Raw genomic sequence first — 16,603 nt, 5'->3', positions numbered from 1 at the left:
GATCCCTCAAAGAACTATACTAGATATGCATAAATAAAGAACTGAAATCGTAACATCAAGACATAAATATATTCAATAATATTCACATTGTAGTAGATTTATGATGAGTGATGAGTATGGTTTCTTTTCATTTAATCTATATATGGCATAACTCCAACTAAACCATAAGTGTCATACTAGAAATACAACCCTCCCTTTTGTAAAATACATTTGTCTCAGTTAGGTGTACTTGCTTTTTCTTGTCTTGATTGATTGAAAAGGTTACCATGTCCACATAGTCTCCTACATCAACAGCGTAATCCTTGGGTTAAGGAGATTCCCTGCACTTAGGTCTCAATCCATCCAAGAGCCATACATCCAATTACACATCCTGAGACCAGAGATAACATTGTGAGATGTGAGATAACAATGTGGTTGACCTCGTTTTTAAAGCATAAAACAGCATAGGTTTTGGGATCCCATCTTAAATTGTAGGCCCGTTGAATCGCTGAACACACTTAAGCTAACTCTACAAGTACTGACCATATTCATCGTGTTTAATAGGCCTATTTTTGTAGGACTAGCATTTATTGCCACCTAGTGGCTGCTATATTCCACCCACACTAGTTTTCCATCATATGGAGTTATGAGTTAATGAAAGTATTATTTTGCCATTGTCACATCATATGCAAGCTATTAGATAGGGACCTAGGCATGCATGCAGCTATTTAATGTAGTTTTCCAGGTAAAGCCTTTTCATATGGCTAGATTCTTTGCACATTTGATAAGCTGGTATTTATTAGCCTATAATGTAGGCTAGACTGTAGGCTGTAGTTTGTTTAGGTTCAGAAAATAAAATAGAAATCCCTTGCAGACAAAATATGATCAGTATATTACCCCTTATAGCCCATGCGTGATATGACGTATGGAACCTTCGCGAATACGGATACATCACGAACTGCACGTACCTAACGGTGTTTGCGTAGGTTGTTTAGACTCTCGCTCATCAATGGTCAGATGCGCGAGATGCAAAGGATGTTGCTGCGTATATTGTAGTAGACCACAGTTTTACATGGGAGCGGACCGCGCCTGGAACCTATTAACTTGATCAAGGTAGGCATTTTCTTAATATTATTAAGACTAGGCTACCCTATGTGTTGTGTTTTTCAGAAGTACTGATAACGATTCATTAGCCACTAGGTGCGGTGCGGTGCGGTTGTGAAACCGTATTATTGAACCTCAGATGAAATTGCGTCTTTCATATCTAGATAGGCCTAAGTCGACGGTTAAAAATATTGTTTCAAGATGTAAGCTATCATCATAGCCTAATGTCATATCCTCTCTTCGCCGAATTGTCATTAGGTTGGTGAAAAAATGACATTCAAAGGCTGTCGCCGCTTATTACATAACGGTATCTTCAAGTCGTTTCTATCAAGTGCGATGACATTAGATCTTTGCAGTGTTGGATTGGTCGCGTACCGGGCTTTTGGTCATCAGAGTCTATCCACATAGGCCTACTATAGCCTATAGGCCTTTATTTGGCTCACTGATCCGTGATCAGCTCAAAGGGTAGGCTGTAGTTGTGATGGAGTTACTGTGAAAGTAGCAAGTCATTATTTGGCATCCATTCTCCATTTGACAGCGAGTTTATTAGACTAGGGTGTTGACATTTTACTGTTTTGGGTATCATGACTACAATGTGTAAAAATGTAAAATATTATTATTAAGAATATGCCTACGATCACTGACACTAAATATTTTTTTCTCTCTTTTTGCAAATTAGTCTTTGCCTTCCACACCCCACTTTCTTTAATATTGACATTATTTCTGTTTTTCTTTTCACAATGTTACCATATTCTTATGTCTCTAGTCCATTAAGTCTGCAGTTGATTACATGAATCCCAGGGACCCTAAAGATAATCAATCTTCAGTCTGAGTGTTAACCGACAAAACTGCCTCAGCGTTGGTAACCAACACAAATACACTTGCACTTTGGTTCATTAAACAACTCGGAGTGAGCAAAGTCCTTCTTCTGAACACTACAGCTGGCTTTGGAGCAGAGGGGTTGACTCTAGCCCCTGAATTGAGGTGGGCCTACATTTGTGTAAAAGCCCTCCCACAGACAGAACAGGGTCCAGAACAGGGCCTGTAACTTTGAGCTATTCTCCTTCTGGACACTTACATGTAGGCCCTAAGTGTTCAGTCCATACCATTCAGTCCAGCTGATATAACTTAAGAGTCTGGGCTCAAAATTGCAAGACTAGGGGTGGAATCGTGAATGTCAGGAATATATTTGTAATTTACTGAATAGTATATCTAGCATATATCTATCATATAAACATTTTCTTTTAAAGAAAGCATTATTTGACATTATCTGTCATTATTTGACAGTTTGAATCAATGATTACTTTCTGTGGCATTATCACATGCCAACAAAATGGACTTAAACAGTGAATGCTCTATTGTGGATGCTCATGTTCTCATAAATGAAACATTACCTCTTACAGCAGGGGCAGCTTTATTCCATTAGCCTTTATGTTCTCTTTGCTGTTTCCCAGAAGTCTCTCTCTCCCACCTCCATCAGCCTAATTGCCAAGCGGATGTGGGTTAATATGGCTGCCATCCACTTGCTGCTGGGCACTGTACTCCTGGCAGTGGACTCAGTTGCCCAGACCCCCGGAGATGACGCCGAACAGCTCAGCCTAAAGAATGCCGAATTTGGTACCAGTCTGTACCGCAGAGTTGCTGGCACCACCGACGGGAATGTGGTGGTGTCGCCCTTGAGCCTGACCCTGGGTCTGGCCGCCTTGGTCGAGGGCGCCGGGGCCCAGACGCGCGAGCAGCTCATCAACACCCTGCAGCTGGGCCCACTGCAGAAGGCCGACGCTCCCGACAGTCTCCCCCAGCTCCTGCAGACCCTCCAGGCGGACTTGGAAAAGGACGCCGCCATCAGATACGACCAGGGCTCCGCTCTGTTTGCCGCGCAGCAGAGCCAAGTGGAGACGGCATTCAAAGATCGGGTGAAGCAGTTCTTCCAGACAGAAACGCAGAATGTCGACTTCAGTAAAACAGAGGCTGCCATGACCACGATAAATGACTACTTCCGCACCAAGACTGGGGAGAAGATCCGAGAGGTGGTGTCTCCAACCATGGACGCCAACACACAGCTGATGCTGGTCAATGCTGCCTTCTTCAAAGGTGAGTGGGTCAAAGGTCATATACTGATAATGGGTGAGCATGGACAGTCTTGATTGTTTATACGGTCACTGTTAACACTAGATTTGAGTAAAGTATCTTTGTATGGTTTCTTATCCTCAGTGATATACAGAATTTCAGTAAAATACAGTATGTTGGTAAGATGTATGTAAAGAATATGGTGTGCTTGTGTACAGTTACACTTAAATACAGTTGAAAAACCTTGTGGTAATTTTAGATACAGTCTTTTTAGCAAAGAGAGGGAAGATTTGTATACCCTGGATCAACTAAATATAAAAAATCTGTACTCTACTGTAATGCCAAAGAGCAGTCAACCAGAGTTGAGTGCTCACAGACACACACACACAAACACACGCACACACACACACAGGCCTCCCTCATACTTGTCCTTCATACATCTCATCCCTCATACACATGCCTTTGATGGCTTTACGGAAAGCCATGCCACCTCACACACAATACAGTATGTAGCAATTGGTTACATACTAGGCCAGCGCAGGATAATACATCCACCCTCTAACTTTATCCTAAATCTAAAAGGTTACTCTACACAAGAGAGCCAGGCTTTCTGGTATGGCTGTCAAGGATTTCTCAGCATAGTGTTACATGTTTGTTTTTTTTGTTTTTTTATGACAAATAACATAATATCTCTTGCTTATGGTAGGCCAGTGGGTTCTCCCTTTCAATGCCAGCTTTACGCAGGATGAGCGCTTCTACGTCGACAAGTACCACATCGTCCAGGTGCCCATGATGTTCCGCTCCGATAAATACCACCTGGCGTATGACCCCGAGCTCAAAGTGGGCATTCTTAAACTGCCCAGCTCAGGAGGGGCAGCCATGCTTGTCGTTTACCCTGATGAAGGTGTTGACATCACCTCCATCGATGACGAACTGTATGCCAAAACATACCTGGACTGGTTGAAGAAGCTAAAGAGGACGTGAGTGCATTTTGCGTCTGTGTACGATTTGGTGGCGTAGATGTTCCTATGGGGTTATTCACATAAATATTGTGGGCTTTAGTCATCAGAGTCTATCCACAGGCCTTTATTTGGCCCACTTTAGCTTATTCTAAAGAGGCCTCTGTGTATTTACCCACACAGGAGACTGGAGGTCCAGCTGCCACGCTTCTCTCTCCTGCAGTCCTACTCCCTGAAGGCGGGCCTGGCCAACATGGGCATGCCAGATGTGTTCCAGGGCAACGCTGACCTGTCCACCCTCAGCAAGAGCCAGGGCCTGAAGCTGGATGAGGTACCAGTGTAACACTACACAATAATTGTTTTAAAATGTCACGTAAACGTACGGTGTGTTTCTCTACCTTTGAGTTTAAGGCGGTGATCACACTAGAAGTAATGAAGTGCCAGCGGGAAGCGTAAACGCAACGCTCAGACCATAATTCTATAGAACGGTCTACGTTCTATTGCCTAAACTGACAATTGAATACGCTCGCATTACACCTTTGAAAGTTGAACCAAGTTCAACGCTCAGCTTGTTCCACGCTAGCGCTAAGCTGCCGCTCGAACTATTACGCTGCCTAACCATAGCAAACAATAGGACATCTGCCGCTTGCAGCTGGTCAATGTGATCCCTGCCTAAAGATATATCTGCCCTGGCCACATGCCAGCTGAAAGGAGGAACTAAAGAGAGGTGGAAGGAATAATAAAAAAGAAATCATTTTATTTATCAATAAAATGGGTTATGAATAAAGCAGAAAGAATACAAATTTACATAAAGAAATTGAAGAAAAATATATACTAGCATATATGAATTAAATGTGCATCAAATATTATATTTGTATTTTTAGTGTGTTTTGAAACACATAATGGGGGGAAAGTGACTTAAAAGTGTATGAAAAGGTTTATCAGAAAAGAAAATGTAGGGGGAAAAGTAACCAGTTGAGAAGTGAGTGACTGATGTCATGCTGTCGTTATCCTGCAATGACGTGACCACCATCCACCATCCTCAACACCCCTAGGTTGTGCAGAAGACTGCCATTGAGGTGGATGAGACCGGGTCACAGCCAGACTCTGCCCCTGCAGACACCGGCAGCTTGCCACCGCGACTCACCATCAACAGACCTTTCCTTTTCCTCATCTACCACGAGCCCACCAAGAACCTGCTCCTTGTAGGAAGAGTGGTCGACCCCACCAAGAAGTGAATGCGTGAGATGCCTGCTCACTACACACGGTTAAACTATAGTGATAACAGGTGCACACACTGTACACCCGGGCTGTATCATATTACTTAAGTAACTTTCATGATGTATGCATATTCAGTATTGACATTTGTCTACTTCCAGTGTTAGCAGGCTGATTGATATATACATGTAACAAAAATGGACACTATAAATAGTAGTGTTATTATTCCTGCATATCCCATACTGTACATCATGTATGTTTTAATAGCTTTGTATTGTTCACTATTCAAACTCCTGCTCAGTTCATGTGAAGCTTTGGGACAAACAGATTGGATATTGAGGACGGTTGTGCTATTTAAATGTGGATGTGAAATGTGTGTGGAATTTCCACATTCAGAACAAAAAATAAAAGATTTAGTGGAATGAACATTATGGTGAGGTCATGCTTCTCGGTACCTTCACCGTTCTAAAGATAACTGTGTTCCCAGTGTTTGTGTGAGTGTGAGGACGGCTCATTAGGAAGGTGACACATACAGTACTCAGCGAGGGTCTTCTGTTTATTGATTGGGTGGTGTGGGCACGAATCACTCTGATGCTGTGGAACACCAGGCACAATCTCATTGGTCGAGAAGGGAAAAGTTCTTGAGCTCATAAGAGTGCTGTGGTGTCAGCAAGGCGATACGACTCATAAAAATTACATGGAGCTGGGGTTTTTTTCTCTTTTTCTATTGTTTTGTTCTTCTTGCCCGACTAGGAAATATAAAACAAAGAAGAAAAAGACTTTGCAAAGCATGCTATAATACAAGAAAAAAAAATCAAATGAGCCAATAAATAAAATACATCCATTTGCTCCTCCATACACGACGCTTTGTGACATTTCTTTCCACTTTTTTTCAATTTCCTTGTCAAACAAATGTTACAAATATTTGTTGAGTAAGGCAGAGATGGATCAATGTCAAACTGTTTTGTTTGGCGCGCTGAAAAATAAAACTTTAAAACACCTCTGATATTCCCCGTCCCCCTCACACTCTCTTTCTCACTCTCACTCTCTCTTTGTTTAACACAGCTGGGTCTGTGTCCTCAGTCCATTTTCTCCAGCATCCCTTTAGAGTGGAGGGTGGGGGTGGGGGGGGGGGGGGCATGGATGTGACGCAAGATGACATGAAGCTCCAACCAGGGGATATATTGGCCACTAGGTTCCCGTCTCATGACGTGACGGTTGGGGGAGGCAGAAATCTTTCCAGCACCTTCAGCGGCTGTCCCGATCATTCCCTCCCGGACTGCATTCCGAACGAGTTGGACTTTCTTTGACTGTGAGAAAACAGAGATGGAAGTATTAGTAACTACTTTTTTCTCATTCAAAAGTCATTCTAAATGCTCTACCAAGTAGCTCAATGACATCCGTTTACACCAATATCTCACATCGTATAAAATGGATAGCTGCATTTTATACCCACTCTCCACTCCCCTCATAAACAATACTCAGGCTAATATAACGACATAAAAGCCACTGCAATTTCATTGTATTACCCCTGTGGTGGGTAAAGCTGAAGGAAGTTATTGGTGGTAGTGTACTGGCTAAGGAGCTGGGCTAGCATGTAGTAGCCTGAAAAGTTGTGGGTTCAATTCCCAGGTTCCACTGTTGTGCCCTTGAGCAGGGCTGCGACTTTCTCCGGGGACAATGGCCCTTGTAATATAATTGACAAAAGATAGCAGACTCTAGCAGACGCTTTTTGGATAATTTTTAATTTTTGGATAATTTTTGAGTAATTTTACTTAACACTTTGAGTGCCATTGTGTTTTTGTTCCCATGCGTGGAGTGCCAAAAACGCAATATTGCGTGTTTAGCTTTTTAATTACGAAAATAGATACTCTAACACACCTTATGTGCGATTTTGGGAACTCTATGATGAATAGAACTGAAATAGAGGACGATCGAAAACTCATGAAAACGCACAACCTGGACATTTTATCTGGACATTTTATCATAACTCTGCTTTTGATGGTTGCCGCTTTGGGTCGAATTAGTGACGCATGCATGTCAGGTCAAATCCAGGCCATTTATTTTCGTGGGTTTATCACTAGGTGGCAGTCTCGCCAGGTCTCGCTAGGTCACTTCCCGGAAACTTTACTGGCAACACTTCATATTTCATAAAATACGCTATATCTCAATTTCTAGAAAAAAAAAAAATAGCCTGAAAACTAGCCACTGTTCAGCTTGGGATTTCTCAGGAACAGAGGCATGTAGAAATAAATGGTTTGTACCCACTGTGAGCTTCTCACCTTTCAAACGAGCCATAGTATGTGTCCATAGCTATAACATAGAATACGCTGTGGCTCTACAAAAATTGTCAACAATGATTTAGATTGTTGCCACTTTGGGCCAAAGCTTCCAAAAAACAGCGTGGCATTCAAAGTGTTAAGTTGTTTAAAGGTAGCCTAGAAATCTAGACGCACCCTAGCGGCAGCAAATTACATTTGCTTCCAGGGCTAGTCTAGCAATTCTCCATTGGCTTGTGAGCTCGAAAAATTAAACTTCTATCAGGCCAATCAAATCGTGTATAGAGTCGTTAGGCGGGCTTAACATAATGATTGATGGCAGAGTTGCAACGGGTTGCCTTGAATTGAAAACAAAGAAGATGTTGCTGTTGGCCAACAGTGTGACACGAGTTAAGCTTGTTTTAAGATGGCAAAAGTTTGAACTAGCCAACTAGCTCCGTTGGTAGGAAAACGCATGGGACTCAGCGCTGTCCTATTGCGTGCAGAGGGAATTTGAAAGACAACCGATTATCCCGTCCCTCGGACTGAGCACTGCGAACGGTGAGTGCCCAGACCCTACATTTTAATGTGGGTCTGGCTCATCAGGCTAGTTTAAAGGTGCCCTGCCACACGTATTTCATTACTTTGTGGTAATGTCAAAGATGGTTGATTACAAAGATACTTCCTAAGAGGCCATTTCCTGTCCCCGGCAATGTATGCAAATAGGGTAGCAGTAGTACACGCCCCGCACGAGGGGGGGCCACTATCCCCCATTTATGCAGTGATTGGGCTCCCTTTTTAACATTGAGGTCTATGGCTGAATTTACCAGAATTTGTCAAAGCCTTATTTTTCTGAACAATAGATTTCGGACACGGTATCATGATCTCCAAACCCTCCTCCCCATTTCAGGAGAATGTTGTGACAGTATGACACTCCAGTCGGGAGAAAATCACATTAATGAAGGTGTACACCAAGTTTGTTTTGTACTCCGGCTTCTGTCTGGCTTGGAACCAAGGCGTTCAAACGTCTGTCATACGTCAGTGACACGCCCCTGTGCAGGCGGGGACTGAACCAGAGCCCGTCTCTGACTGAACTCCACTTTGACCTCATAGACATGAACTAGGACGACCCATCTTGCTACGCATTAATTATCTTTGGTAATGTCTGAAGTTCTACTGTACCATGGACATTTTACTGTGGAAAAAATGCCTTGGTTACCTTGTTTCAAGCCATTCTAGCGTGGTATAGAAAGCCTGCAGGAAGACTAAGCTCGATTTGCTCCAGTTCTCATTAATATTCAATGAGCTAAGCTGCTTGTCTCTGATTGGCTAACAGCTAGTCGGTTTTGTCCATAACATGACAGCTGTTATCAACTAATTTTAGCTTCATGGCATGAACTTAGCTTGGCTAGTGAGTTCTAGCATTGTCCAAATGGTCATAAAACCTGCTAGGCTAGCGAGTGCATTAAACCTGTATAACACTTCCTTGAGTTGACCATAACATTTTACTTACGGATTGGGCACTGGTCGTAGACTGCTGCGATGGTAGCCTACTGCTCCAGGCTTCAACAGCAACCTTTTTGCAAAGCCTGTGGCATTGTTCCAAAAAATAAACTGAAGCCATTTGATCCTCAACTCTGGGTTCTTGGGCAAAATGCATTGTTGAAGTTCTATTCGTGCATAGCGCACAAGCCCGTTATTCAGCCATCCTTGCATACGAAAACTGTCACTGAGCTAGACGAATTCTGTGGGCACGGTCTCAACTGGGCGAACTCATGAATAGTAAAGAGCTCAATCAATTCCACGTCAAACTTTTGCTTTTGCAATTGGCCTGATTTCTCCGCTTATTTCTTTTCAGTGGCTAGAGTTGACAGAGGAGGTAGCAGTTCATTTTCACATTCACAACATAGTACAGACACATATGGACCTAACATATTTCAAAAAATACAAGTAAAACCGGTTTTGTGTGGCAGGACACCTTTAAGAAATGCAGATCTCCATATGAACCTTATCAAACCTGCTATACATTACGCACATTGAGAGCTTCCTGGACTGCGTGTCCTTGCCCCCGTTTCCACGGTGATCCACGGAGCTGGACGTGTTGCTGCGGATGAGGACGGGCATGGAGGAGGTGGATGGGGTCGGGGACAGTGAGGACGACGAGGACGCCACACTGTAGTGGTGAGGCCGCATCGTGTCATCTGTGGGCAATGAGAGAGAGAGAGAGAGAGAGAGAGAGAGAGAGAGAAAGAGAGAGAGAGAGAGAGAGAGAGAGAGAGAGAGAGAGATGGGGTGGAGTGACCAGCGGAGGCCTCTATGCAGGCTTGCTCTGTCATTTACCTGGCAGCCTAATCATTACAGTAATCACGTTGGTCTTCATTTGCTTAGTTCAGACATCTAGTCTAACATCTGAAGATGTGCACTCCGAAATCACGCCAGGAAAGGAATGTTTTTTGCAGAAGCAGGACTAATCTAACCTGAAAACTGTATGAAATTGGGTTTTGCAATTGCAAGAGGAGTGATATTCTAAACAAGTCTAATCCTGCCTGGGGTGACAGTCATCTATTCTTAATTTCATACATTGCACAGAGCTCACCAGATATTTCATTAAAAGAAAAAAAAAAAACATTTACCATTCACTGCTAGCATGGAGCTCTTCCCAGAGCCAGGACAACTTCCAGACTCTTTCACTTTTCTGAAGAGAAATAGGACAACAATGAGCTCTCTCTCTCTCTCACCAACTAACTAACTAATGGGAAAGCCTTTGCTTTCCTGTTATGCATGTGAAACAGCAGCTGAATGCATCTCTGTTCTGGAGGCTCAGTGTATTGGCGCTTCACATCAGAGCCCTCTCATGGGTTCCAAAAGCTTTTGCTTGAGAGAAAAAAAAAACACATTGGCATGCAAAACACACAGCGAGCTCATAAACTGAGCTAGATGACATTTTATGTGGCTATTTCACATTGCAGCAGTGTACATTACAAAAAAATAGCTATTTGAGTGCACAATATATCCATCATTACCCAGCATTAATTAATATTCAGCTGATTTGGTAAGAATTCTTTAGTTAAATATATGCCTATATCAATTTAGTGTGTCATGAATTATTGCTGAATAATTATCCTTAGAGTGCACTATGTGACTCATACAGTTGAAAAAAACACATTTAACTTGGCAGGATGCTCTTAAGATGTACTACATACTGTATGCATGGAGAGGCTACAGTACACATTGCTTACAGAGTTTTGTCTGAAGAGTTGGACATCTTGGGGGTGGTGGGATGACTACTGAGGGAACGACTCCGGGCTAGTTTGGCCTTCCTCATCTCTTTACCTTGAAACATACAACCATCAGTACCAACAACATTGTGCATCTTCATCATGAACACAATCATTCAACCCCATAGACACCATCATCATTGCAATCTTCCTCGTCATACCCTCAAGCTAGTCTGTATTGGAACAGCAAGTATGTTTCCCATAAATATTCAGGATTTTGGCTTCAAATACTATAGGATTCGTTTAAGAATATGGGATGGGAAAGCACTCCTCACCGGCTGACGTGGATAGCGTTGCTCCTGACGTGGACCCTGACATTCCTTTACTCCCCGACAGCCCTGTCTTACTGTCTCTTCCTGCAGATGGCATCAGGCACATGGTTCAGAACAACAGAGCACTCCAAATAAATATACAACTCCGACAGCTCACCTGTAAACTACCATACCACTAGCCTCAGGAGAGCAGGTGTGAGTTTGTGAAGAGAGTACGCTGTATGTTTGAAGATGAGTCATTGAAGATGTTGTATTGTGAGTGGCCACAGTCGACGGCAACAGAGCTAGAGCTCTTCACGCACACCACACCACTATTTCACAAAAGCACCACTCACTTCTGTCCATTTAAGTTTGATCCAGAGCTGCTCGTTAAAGCTTCGCCTTGGTTAGGCACTGGATTGGTTGAGGTTGAGGCACTACGCATGCAAACTCCTTCCACACCGATTTAGACCGAATCCTCACAGTTGCCCTCAAGGCGTATAGTAAAATACAGAATCTGGTTACACTGGACTAACTGGACATTGGACCTGGTTACACTGGACTCTAAAAGACATGAAATGGTGTTGTGCAGAATCGAAAGGGACATATCAATTTAATCCAGTAACAGGCTGGGTTATAAAGGGACGACTCTTGCTCAACTCACATAATGGGACTTGACATGATGTCAAACACAGTTAAATAGACATTTCATTTTCATGCAGTAGCCAGATGAGAGCTACAGTACTTCTCCTCTTGTCTCTGCTCTGAGGTGGTGGTGGTGGTGGTGGGACTCACGTTTCTTTTCGATGTGCTTCTCGCCCACCAGCTTGGCTTCGCTCTGCTGTCGCTCCAGCATTTCCTGTGAGGAGGGAAAAAAGAGGATCCGTTCCAAAAATAACACTTGAGAAATGTGAGCAGACCAAAGAGGTTGCACAAGACACACCATCTGTTTCTTCGGCAGCGACCGTGTGTGTGTATGTGTGTGTGTGTGTATGTGTGTGTGTGTGTGGTCTGTGGAAAGATGTGCTTAAAAAGGAGCTTTTCTGAATAGTTCATCACAGCAGATGTTGCGTAACACACTGAATACAGGCATAGTGTTCTCAACATAATAGGTCAACTTGCATCAAGTCATTATATTTTCTTTTTGAGTTGTTTGTGTAGAGGTGACACAGACATGCAAGATGTATGTTGCAAATTGGAAATATATGAAATATTTGTCAAATATGGCAAAGCATAAAGCACACGCATATTTGAATAGACACACTGCCTCTCAATGTTCCAAACTAATTTATTTAGCCTGCATCTGCTCTCAGCCTGATAATATGCTGCCAGAACTCCACTATATTATCCCAGCAAAGAGTGGCAGGAAGTGATTTGATTGTTAATTCCGACGTCACAGGCCCAACAGCTCTTTTGTCCAAAAACATTTACTAGCGCAGCCAGCCGGTTTTCACAACCTGTAAACCTTCACCATCACCGTCACCTCCATCTTAAAAAAAACCTGAAAAAACTCTAACAGAGTAATTAGTGTAGCTGTGCAGCCAGATGATATAATCAAGGGTGACGTCATGGTTTCCACAAAAAATGGGATTTGATTAGGTTAAGGCAACTACTGAGTAGTAGAATGACAATTTTCTTACATTACATGGCATTACATGGCATTACATTACATTTGGCTGACGCATTTTTAGCCAAAGCGACTAACAACATGGTAAACAGTTTAAGCTTTTTAAAGCAATTCTCTCAACAATTTTAGTACAATTTAAAAAAGGTAGAGTACAATAACAATAAGTGCATCAGTGAGTGCTGTTTTTAAAGAGTTTTAGTCAGGTTGTAAGTGGTAGGATCTGCACGACTAGATGTAAGTAGTGCTACAAGAGATGTTCTCTGAAGAGCTCGGTCTTCAGGAGTTTTTTCTTAAAGGCTACTCTGAATAGCGAAAAAAAAAAAAAACCTGTTACTTCTACTGGCTATGGAATATAACAAGCGTCTCTGGGACCAGTTAGACTCAGAAAAACAATTATCGGCACATTACTGCATCACGACAACAACCGGATTGGGATCAGGAAATTACTGTGAATCGTAATTGAGCCCGGGTCCTCGTGAGCTCATGAATCCAAATCCACTTGCGCCACAGCCTCCCCCATGATGTTCCCATTGTAAAATGCTATTCTTTATACCACAGTTCTCCAGTTGCTGTTGACAACATCCAAAAAGTGCCTGTCATACCATCTCCAGCAGCAGCGCCTCCTCCTTCTCTTTCTTCTGGTCCAGCAGATCTCTTTCGTGCCGTTTGTGGTACTAGAAAAGAATATGGTGGGCTTTTTAAATAAATAATATCCCTTTACAGATGTGTAAAGGCTGGAGGGCGCAGACAACATGTGGATCTCAAACACATGTAATACAGAATACTAACCGGTTCAGTGATTTCCATCTTGTCCAACTCTAGCACTATCTGAAAGCAAGAAAAAAGCTTTTTATTCTGAGTAGATAGGGTCTCTCCATCATGAACCACAAAGACACCGTGCCATGTTTTACACCAATAAATAAGTAATTCTGTCCTGGGTGGTGTCTGAATGCCTATTAAACCTTAAACCATCCACATCTTTCATATCATAACCTCATCGCCTTATAATCTTTGTACTGAATAACTCCATACCTCACTTAAGTTTTAAAGTACAGGCCAGACTCATTACTTTTACGGCAATAATGTTCTTAGTGTGTTTAGTACACCAAAATACCCTATAATAAATTAGGGTTTAGTATACCAAGGTACAGTGCCTCAGACCTTAGGATACAGGTCCTGTACACACAGTGCACTCGATCATTGAGGAATGTGCATGCGTGAGGTTTTTCCAGTGGAGGTTGCAGAGGAGTAACTCCCGGTATGTTACTAAATTAGCCTCCCACATTAAACACTACATTCTAGCAGTGCGTAGTACTCTGTCTAACTTTCCACAGTTTTGCGCCATGTTAGACAAATAAGCGCTGACTGTGTTGTCACGCACGCTGTGGCGTACCTTGCGTATGGTGGCCACCACGTCCTTGTCCTTCTCGCGGCACAGCAGTTTCCGCACGCAGAACTCCAGCTGCTGGAGCAGGTGCTTGTCTGCGGGCAGCCGGATGGTGGAGCGCAGCCTGGGCAGCATGTGGCACAGCTTATACCTGCAGGGCAGAGCAGAGCCACACTCAGCTACAGGAAAATTGGTCAAATCTAGCAAGTAGGAAAGTGAATGACGTGAAAGTGAAAGTAAGACATTCGAAAGGCCAACGAAAGTTAAGGTTGATTTTGATAGTACACATTTTTACAAAACTGGTGCTCTAAATAGCGATTCTGTTGTCTATGAAAAGTTGTCTTATTGACGCATTGAACTGCAATTTGGATTAACACCTGCTTTTACAAGGCGGAAGTATTTCGGCGCAGAATAGACGTGCGCGGGCCCAGCAGTGGCGCGACTGGCTGGGGCACCTGCACCGTACGCCGGCGACCGGGGTTTGATTCCCGCCCCGTGGTCCTTTCCGGATCCCACCCCGTCTCTCTCTCCCACTCACTTCCTGTCAATCTCCACTATCCTATCTGATTAAAGGCATAAAAAGCCCCAAAAATATACTTAAAAAAAAAGAATAGACGTGCGCTTTCAGGAGCAGTCTTTATACATACCGCGGAATACATAATTAGGCACTCTTTACGCTTCCCCTCCCATCTCTTTATGCTAAACTCCCACTTTTCCCTGGATCCTCCCATGAATGCATATGCATGACATGACAAACGCAATCTGCCACTTTCAACTCCCGCGACAGGCAGTTTGTGCTTTTACATCATTGCGGCCTGTTTGTACATACCTCGCAATGATTTTACACGCACGTTGCGAAACAAATACGCCTGAAGTGGGTGCAAAAGCGTTAGTACATCTGGCCCACAGTGCTAGAGATTCATATTTTTATAGAGATGGGCATCTCTAGTGCTATTACTGCACAAAAGGTGCTTTTTTCCCCCAACAGGGAGTTGAAATTTGCTCTTTCCCACCTGACGTTGGCCACAGGGTCGCTGACCAGCTCTAGGGCCTGGATCAGGAAGTGCTTGCAGAAGTAGGACTTTGAAAAGAGTTCCATAGTGATCTCACACAGGTCAAGATACCGGAGCCGGTTCCAGTAGCTTCTACCCTGACCAAGTTCTAGAGAATAAAGAAGAGTCATGTGACCATAAAATAATAATGCACCAGTATTTAAAAGTGTGTGCTTAAGGGGTTACATCAAAAGTGCTTAAACTTTCAAAAGTACCCTGCATGATCTTGGTTAGGATCTCTTGCCGTTGCTCCTGCTTGCGATTATAGCGAAGAAACACACACAGTGTCCTTGCAGCCTCTCTCTGGACCGGCAGAACATTCTAGACATACAATACAACTCATAGTCAAGTAATAATGTGTTAATGTGTCTCAAACAAGTAGTCTATCCATATGTGGGAAGGGTTGTATATAACTGCTTATATTATGCATGACAGTTTGAAGTCAATCAACATGTATGCCGTTTGTGTGTGTGTGTGTGTGTGTGTGTGTGTGTGTGTGTGTGTGTTTTTGTGTTTGTGTGTGTGTGTGTGTGTGTGTGTGTGTGTGTGTGTGCGCATCTTATTAATGTCTGTCTCACGTTGGTGGTGATGATGCTAAACATTCTCTGCAGGAAGCGGAAGTAGATCTGGTCAGCGGGGACGACGCGGGGCAGGCAGGCGTAGCAGTGCAGTAGCCTCTCGTGGACGCGCCACCGCAGGGAGGACGCGGCCTTCTGCTCCGCCGCCACCAGCGCCGGCACCAGGTCAGGCACGCTCACCAGCTAAGAGAGCAGAGACATGACAGATGACACCAGGTGAAGGAGGGAAAGGGAGAGAAAAGGGATGGAGAGAGGGAAGAGAAGAGAGAGTGAAAGAGTGAGAGAGAGGAGATGGTGGATGGAAGTGGGGAGGGAAGGTAAGATGAGGAAAGAGAAGAGGAAGATAAGAGAGAGTAAGAGATGAAGAGAGAGAGGGGGGGGGGAGAGAAGGCAGAAAATGAAGATCAAAGGAGGAGAGAGTGGCAGGAGGGAAAATGAAAGAGACAGAGCAAAAGAGAGAGTGGAGGAGGAGAGATGCACTGGGAGGAAAGAGAGAAGGTGAGAGACATGAGAGCAGGAGACATGATGAAATTGGCATAAAGAGAGACAGAGGAACAGAGGAGCGAGAGAACAGAGACGCTGCTAAGTGCTAGTAATCATCTGGCTCTTTTGGCATCCCCTCATGTCTGCCTGGGAGTATTTCTGTCAAATCAGACAGAGACAGTCTAGCACAAACACTGAGTCACTTCACCACTAGAACCGAGGATAAACCGAGTTAACAAGAGTATAGGAGAGAAAATGAGAGAAGGAACAAGACCCACAACCAGATGATGTGGTAATACATGTTCCTTGCCAGCAGAGGGCGAAAGATCCCACGTAAAAGCCACTTCCTTCTCTGTTTC

At 43.5% G+C, this 16,603-nt stretch overlaps 2 protein-coding genes across 3 annotated transcripts in view; one reads left to right on the top strand and one right to left on the bottom strand.

Annotated features, from left to right (window-relative positions):
- The first annotated feature begins 970 nt into the window (after nt 1–970).
- On the top strand, nt 971–5,756 carry serpina10a (serpin peptidase inhibitor, clade A (alpha-1 antiproteinase, antitrypsin), member 10a). Of its 2 annotated transcripts, none has more exons than XM_076272670.1 (5): nt 971–1,092; nt 2,538–3,177; nt 3,860–4,133; nt 4,296–4,443; nt 5,168–5,756. In XM_076272670.1, the coding sequence occupies exons 2-5, from the start codon at nt 2,580–2,582 to the stop codon at nt 5,348–5,350; spliced, it is 1,203 nt and encodes a 400-aa protein (XP_076128785.1). In that variant the 5' UTR covers nt 971–1,092; nt 2,538–2,579; the 3' UTR covers nt 5,351–5,756. The 2 variants fall into 2 exon arrangements, with proteins under 2 accessions (XP_076128785.1, XP_076128786.1); XM_076272671.1 differs by having other exon boundaries at nt 972–1,092; nt 2,541–3,177.
- A 768-nt stretch (nt 5,757–6,524) lies between these two features.
- The window catches only part of LOC143109632 (serine/threonine-protein phosphatase 4 regulatory subunit 4-like), a 24,687-nt gene continuing 14,608 nt past the window's right edge, over nt 6,525–16,603 (bottom strand). Inside the window, exons 11-22 of the mRNA XM_076272406.1 lie at nt 15,762–15,944; nt 15,399–15,504; nt 15,145–15,292; nt 14,138–14,282; nt 13,534–13,572; nt 13,347–13,418; nt 11,913–11,976; nt 11,142–11,222; nt 10,828–10,921; nt 10,222–10,283; nt 9,624–9,789; nt 6,525–6,640 (exon numbers count right to left, since the gene is read on the bottom strand). Coding sequence (XP_076128521.1) covers nt 6,595–6,640; nt 9,624–9,789; nt 10,222–10,283; nt 10,828–10,921; nt 11,142–11,222; nt 11,913–11,976; nt 13,347–13,418; nt 13,534–13,572; nt 14,138–14,282; nt 15,145–15,292; nt 15,399–15,504; nt 15,762–15,944 — 1,206 coding nt within the window. The 3' untranslated portion in view covers nt 6,525–6,594. The remainder of the gene's footprint in view (nt 6,641–9,623; nt 9,790–10,221; nt 10,284–10,827; nt 10,922–11,141; nt 11,223–11,912; nt 11,977–13,346; nt 13,419–13,533; nt 13,573–14,137; nt 14,283–15,144; nt 15,293–15,398; nt 15,505–15,761; nt 15,945–16,603) is intronic.

This window comes from Alosa pseudoharengus, unplaced genomic scaffold (assembly GCF_046254945.1).
Source record: "Alosa pseudoharengus isolate Yale_2024_CS ecotype anadromous, Long Island Sound unplaced genomic scaffold, YU_APseudo_1.1 YU_APseudo_1.1_scf_7, whole genome shotgun sequence".
Classification (NCBI taxonomy): Eukaryota; Metazoa; Chordata; class Actinopteri; order Clupeiformes; family Clupeidae; genus Alosa; species Alosa pseudoharengus.
The sequence above is the reverse complement of the archived record's forward strand: the minus strand, read 5'-3'. Positions and strand labels throughout refer to the sequence as shown.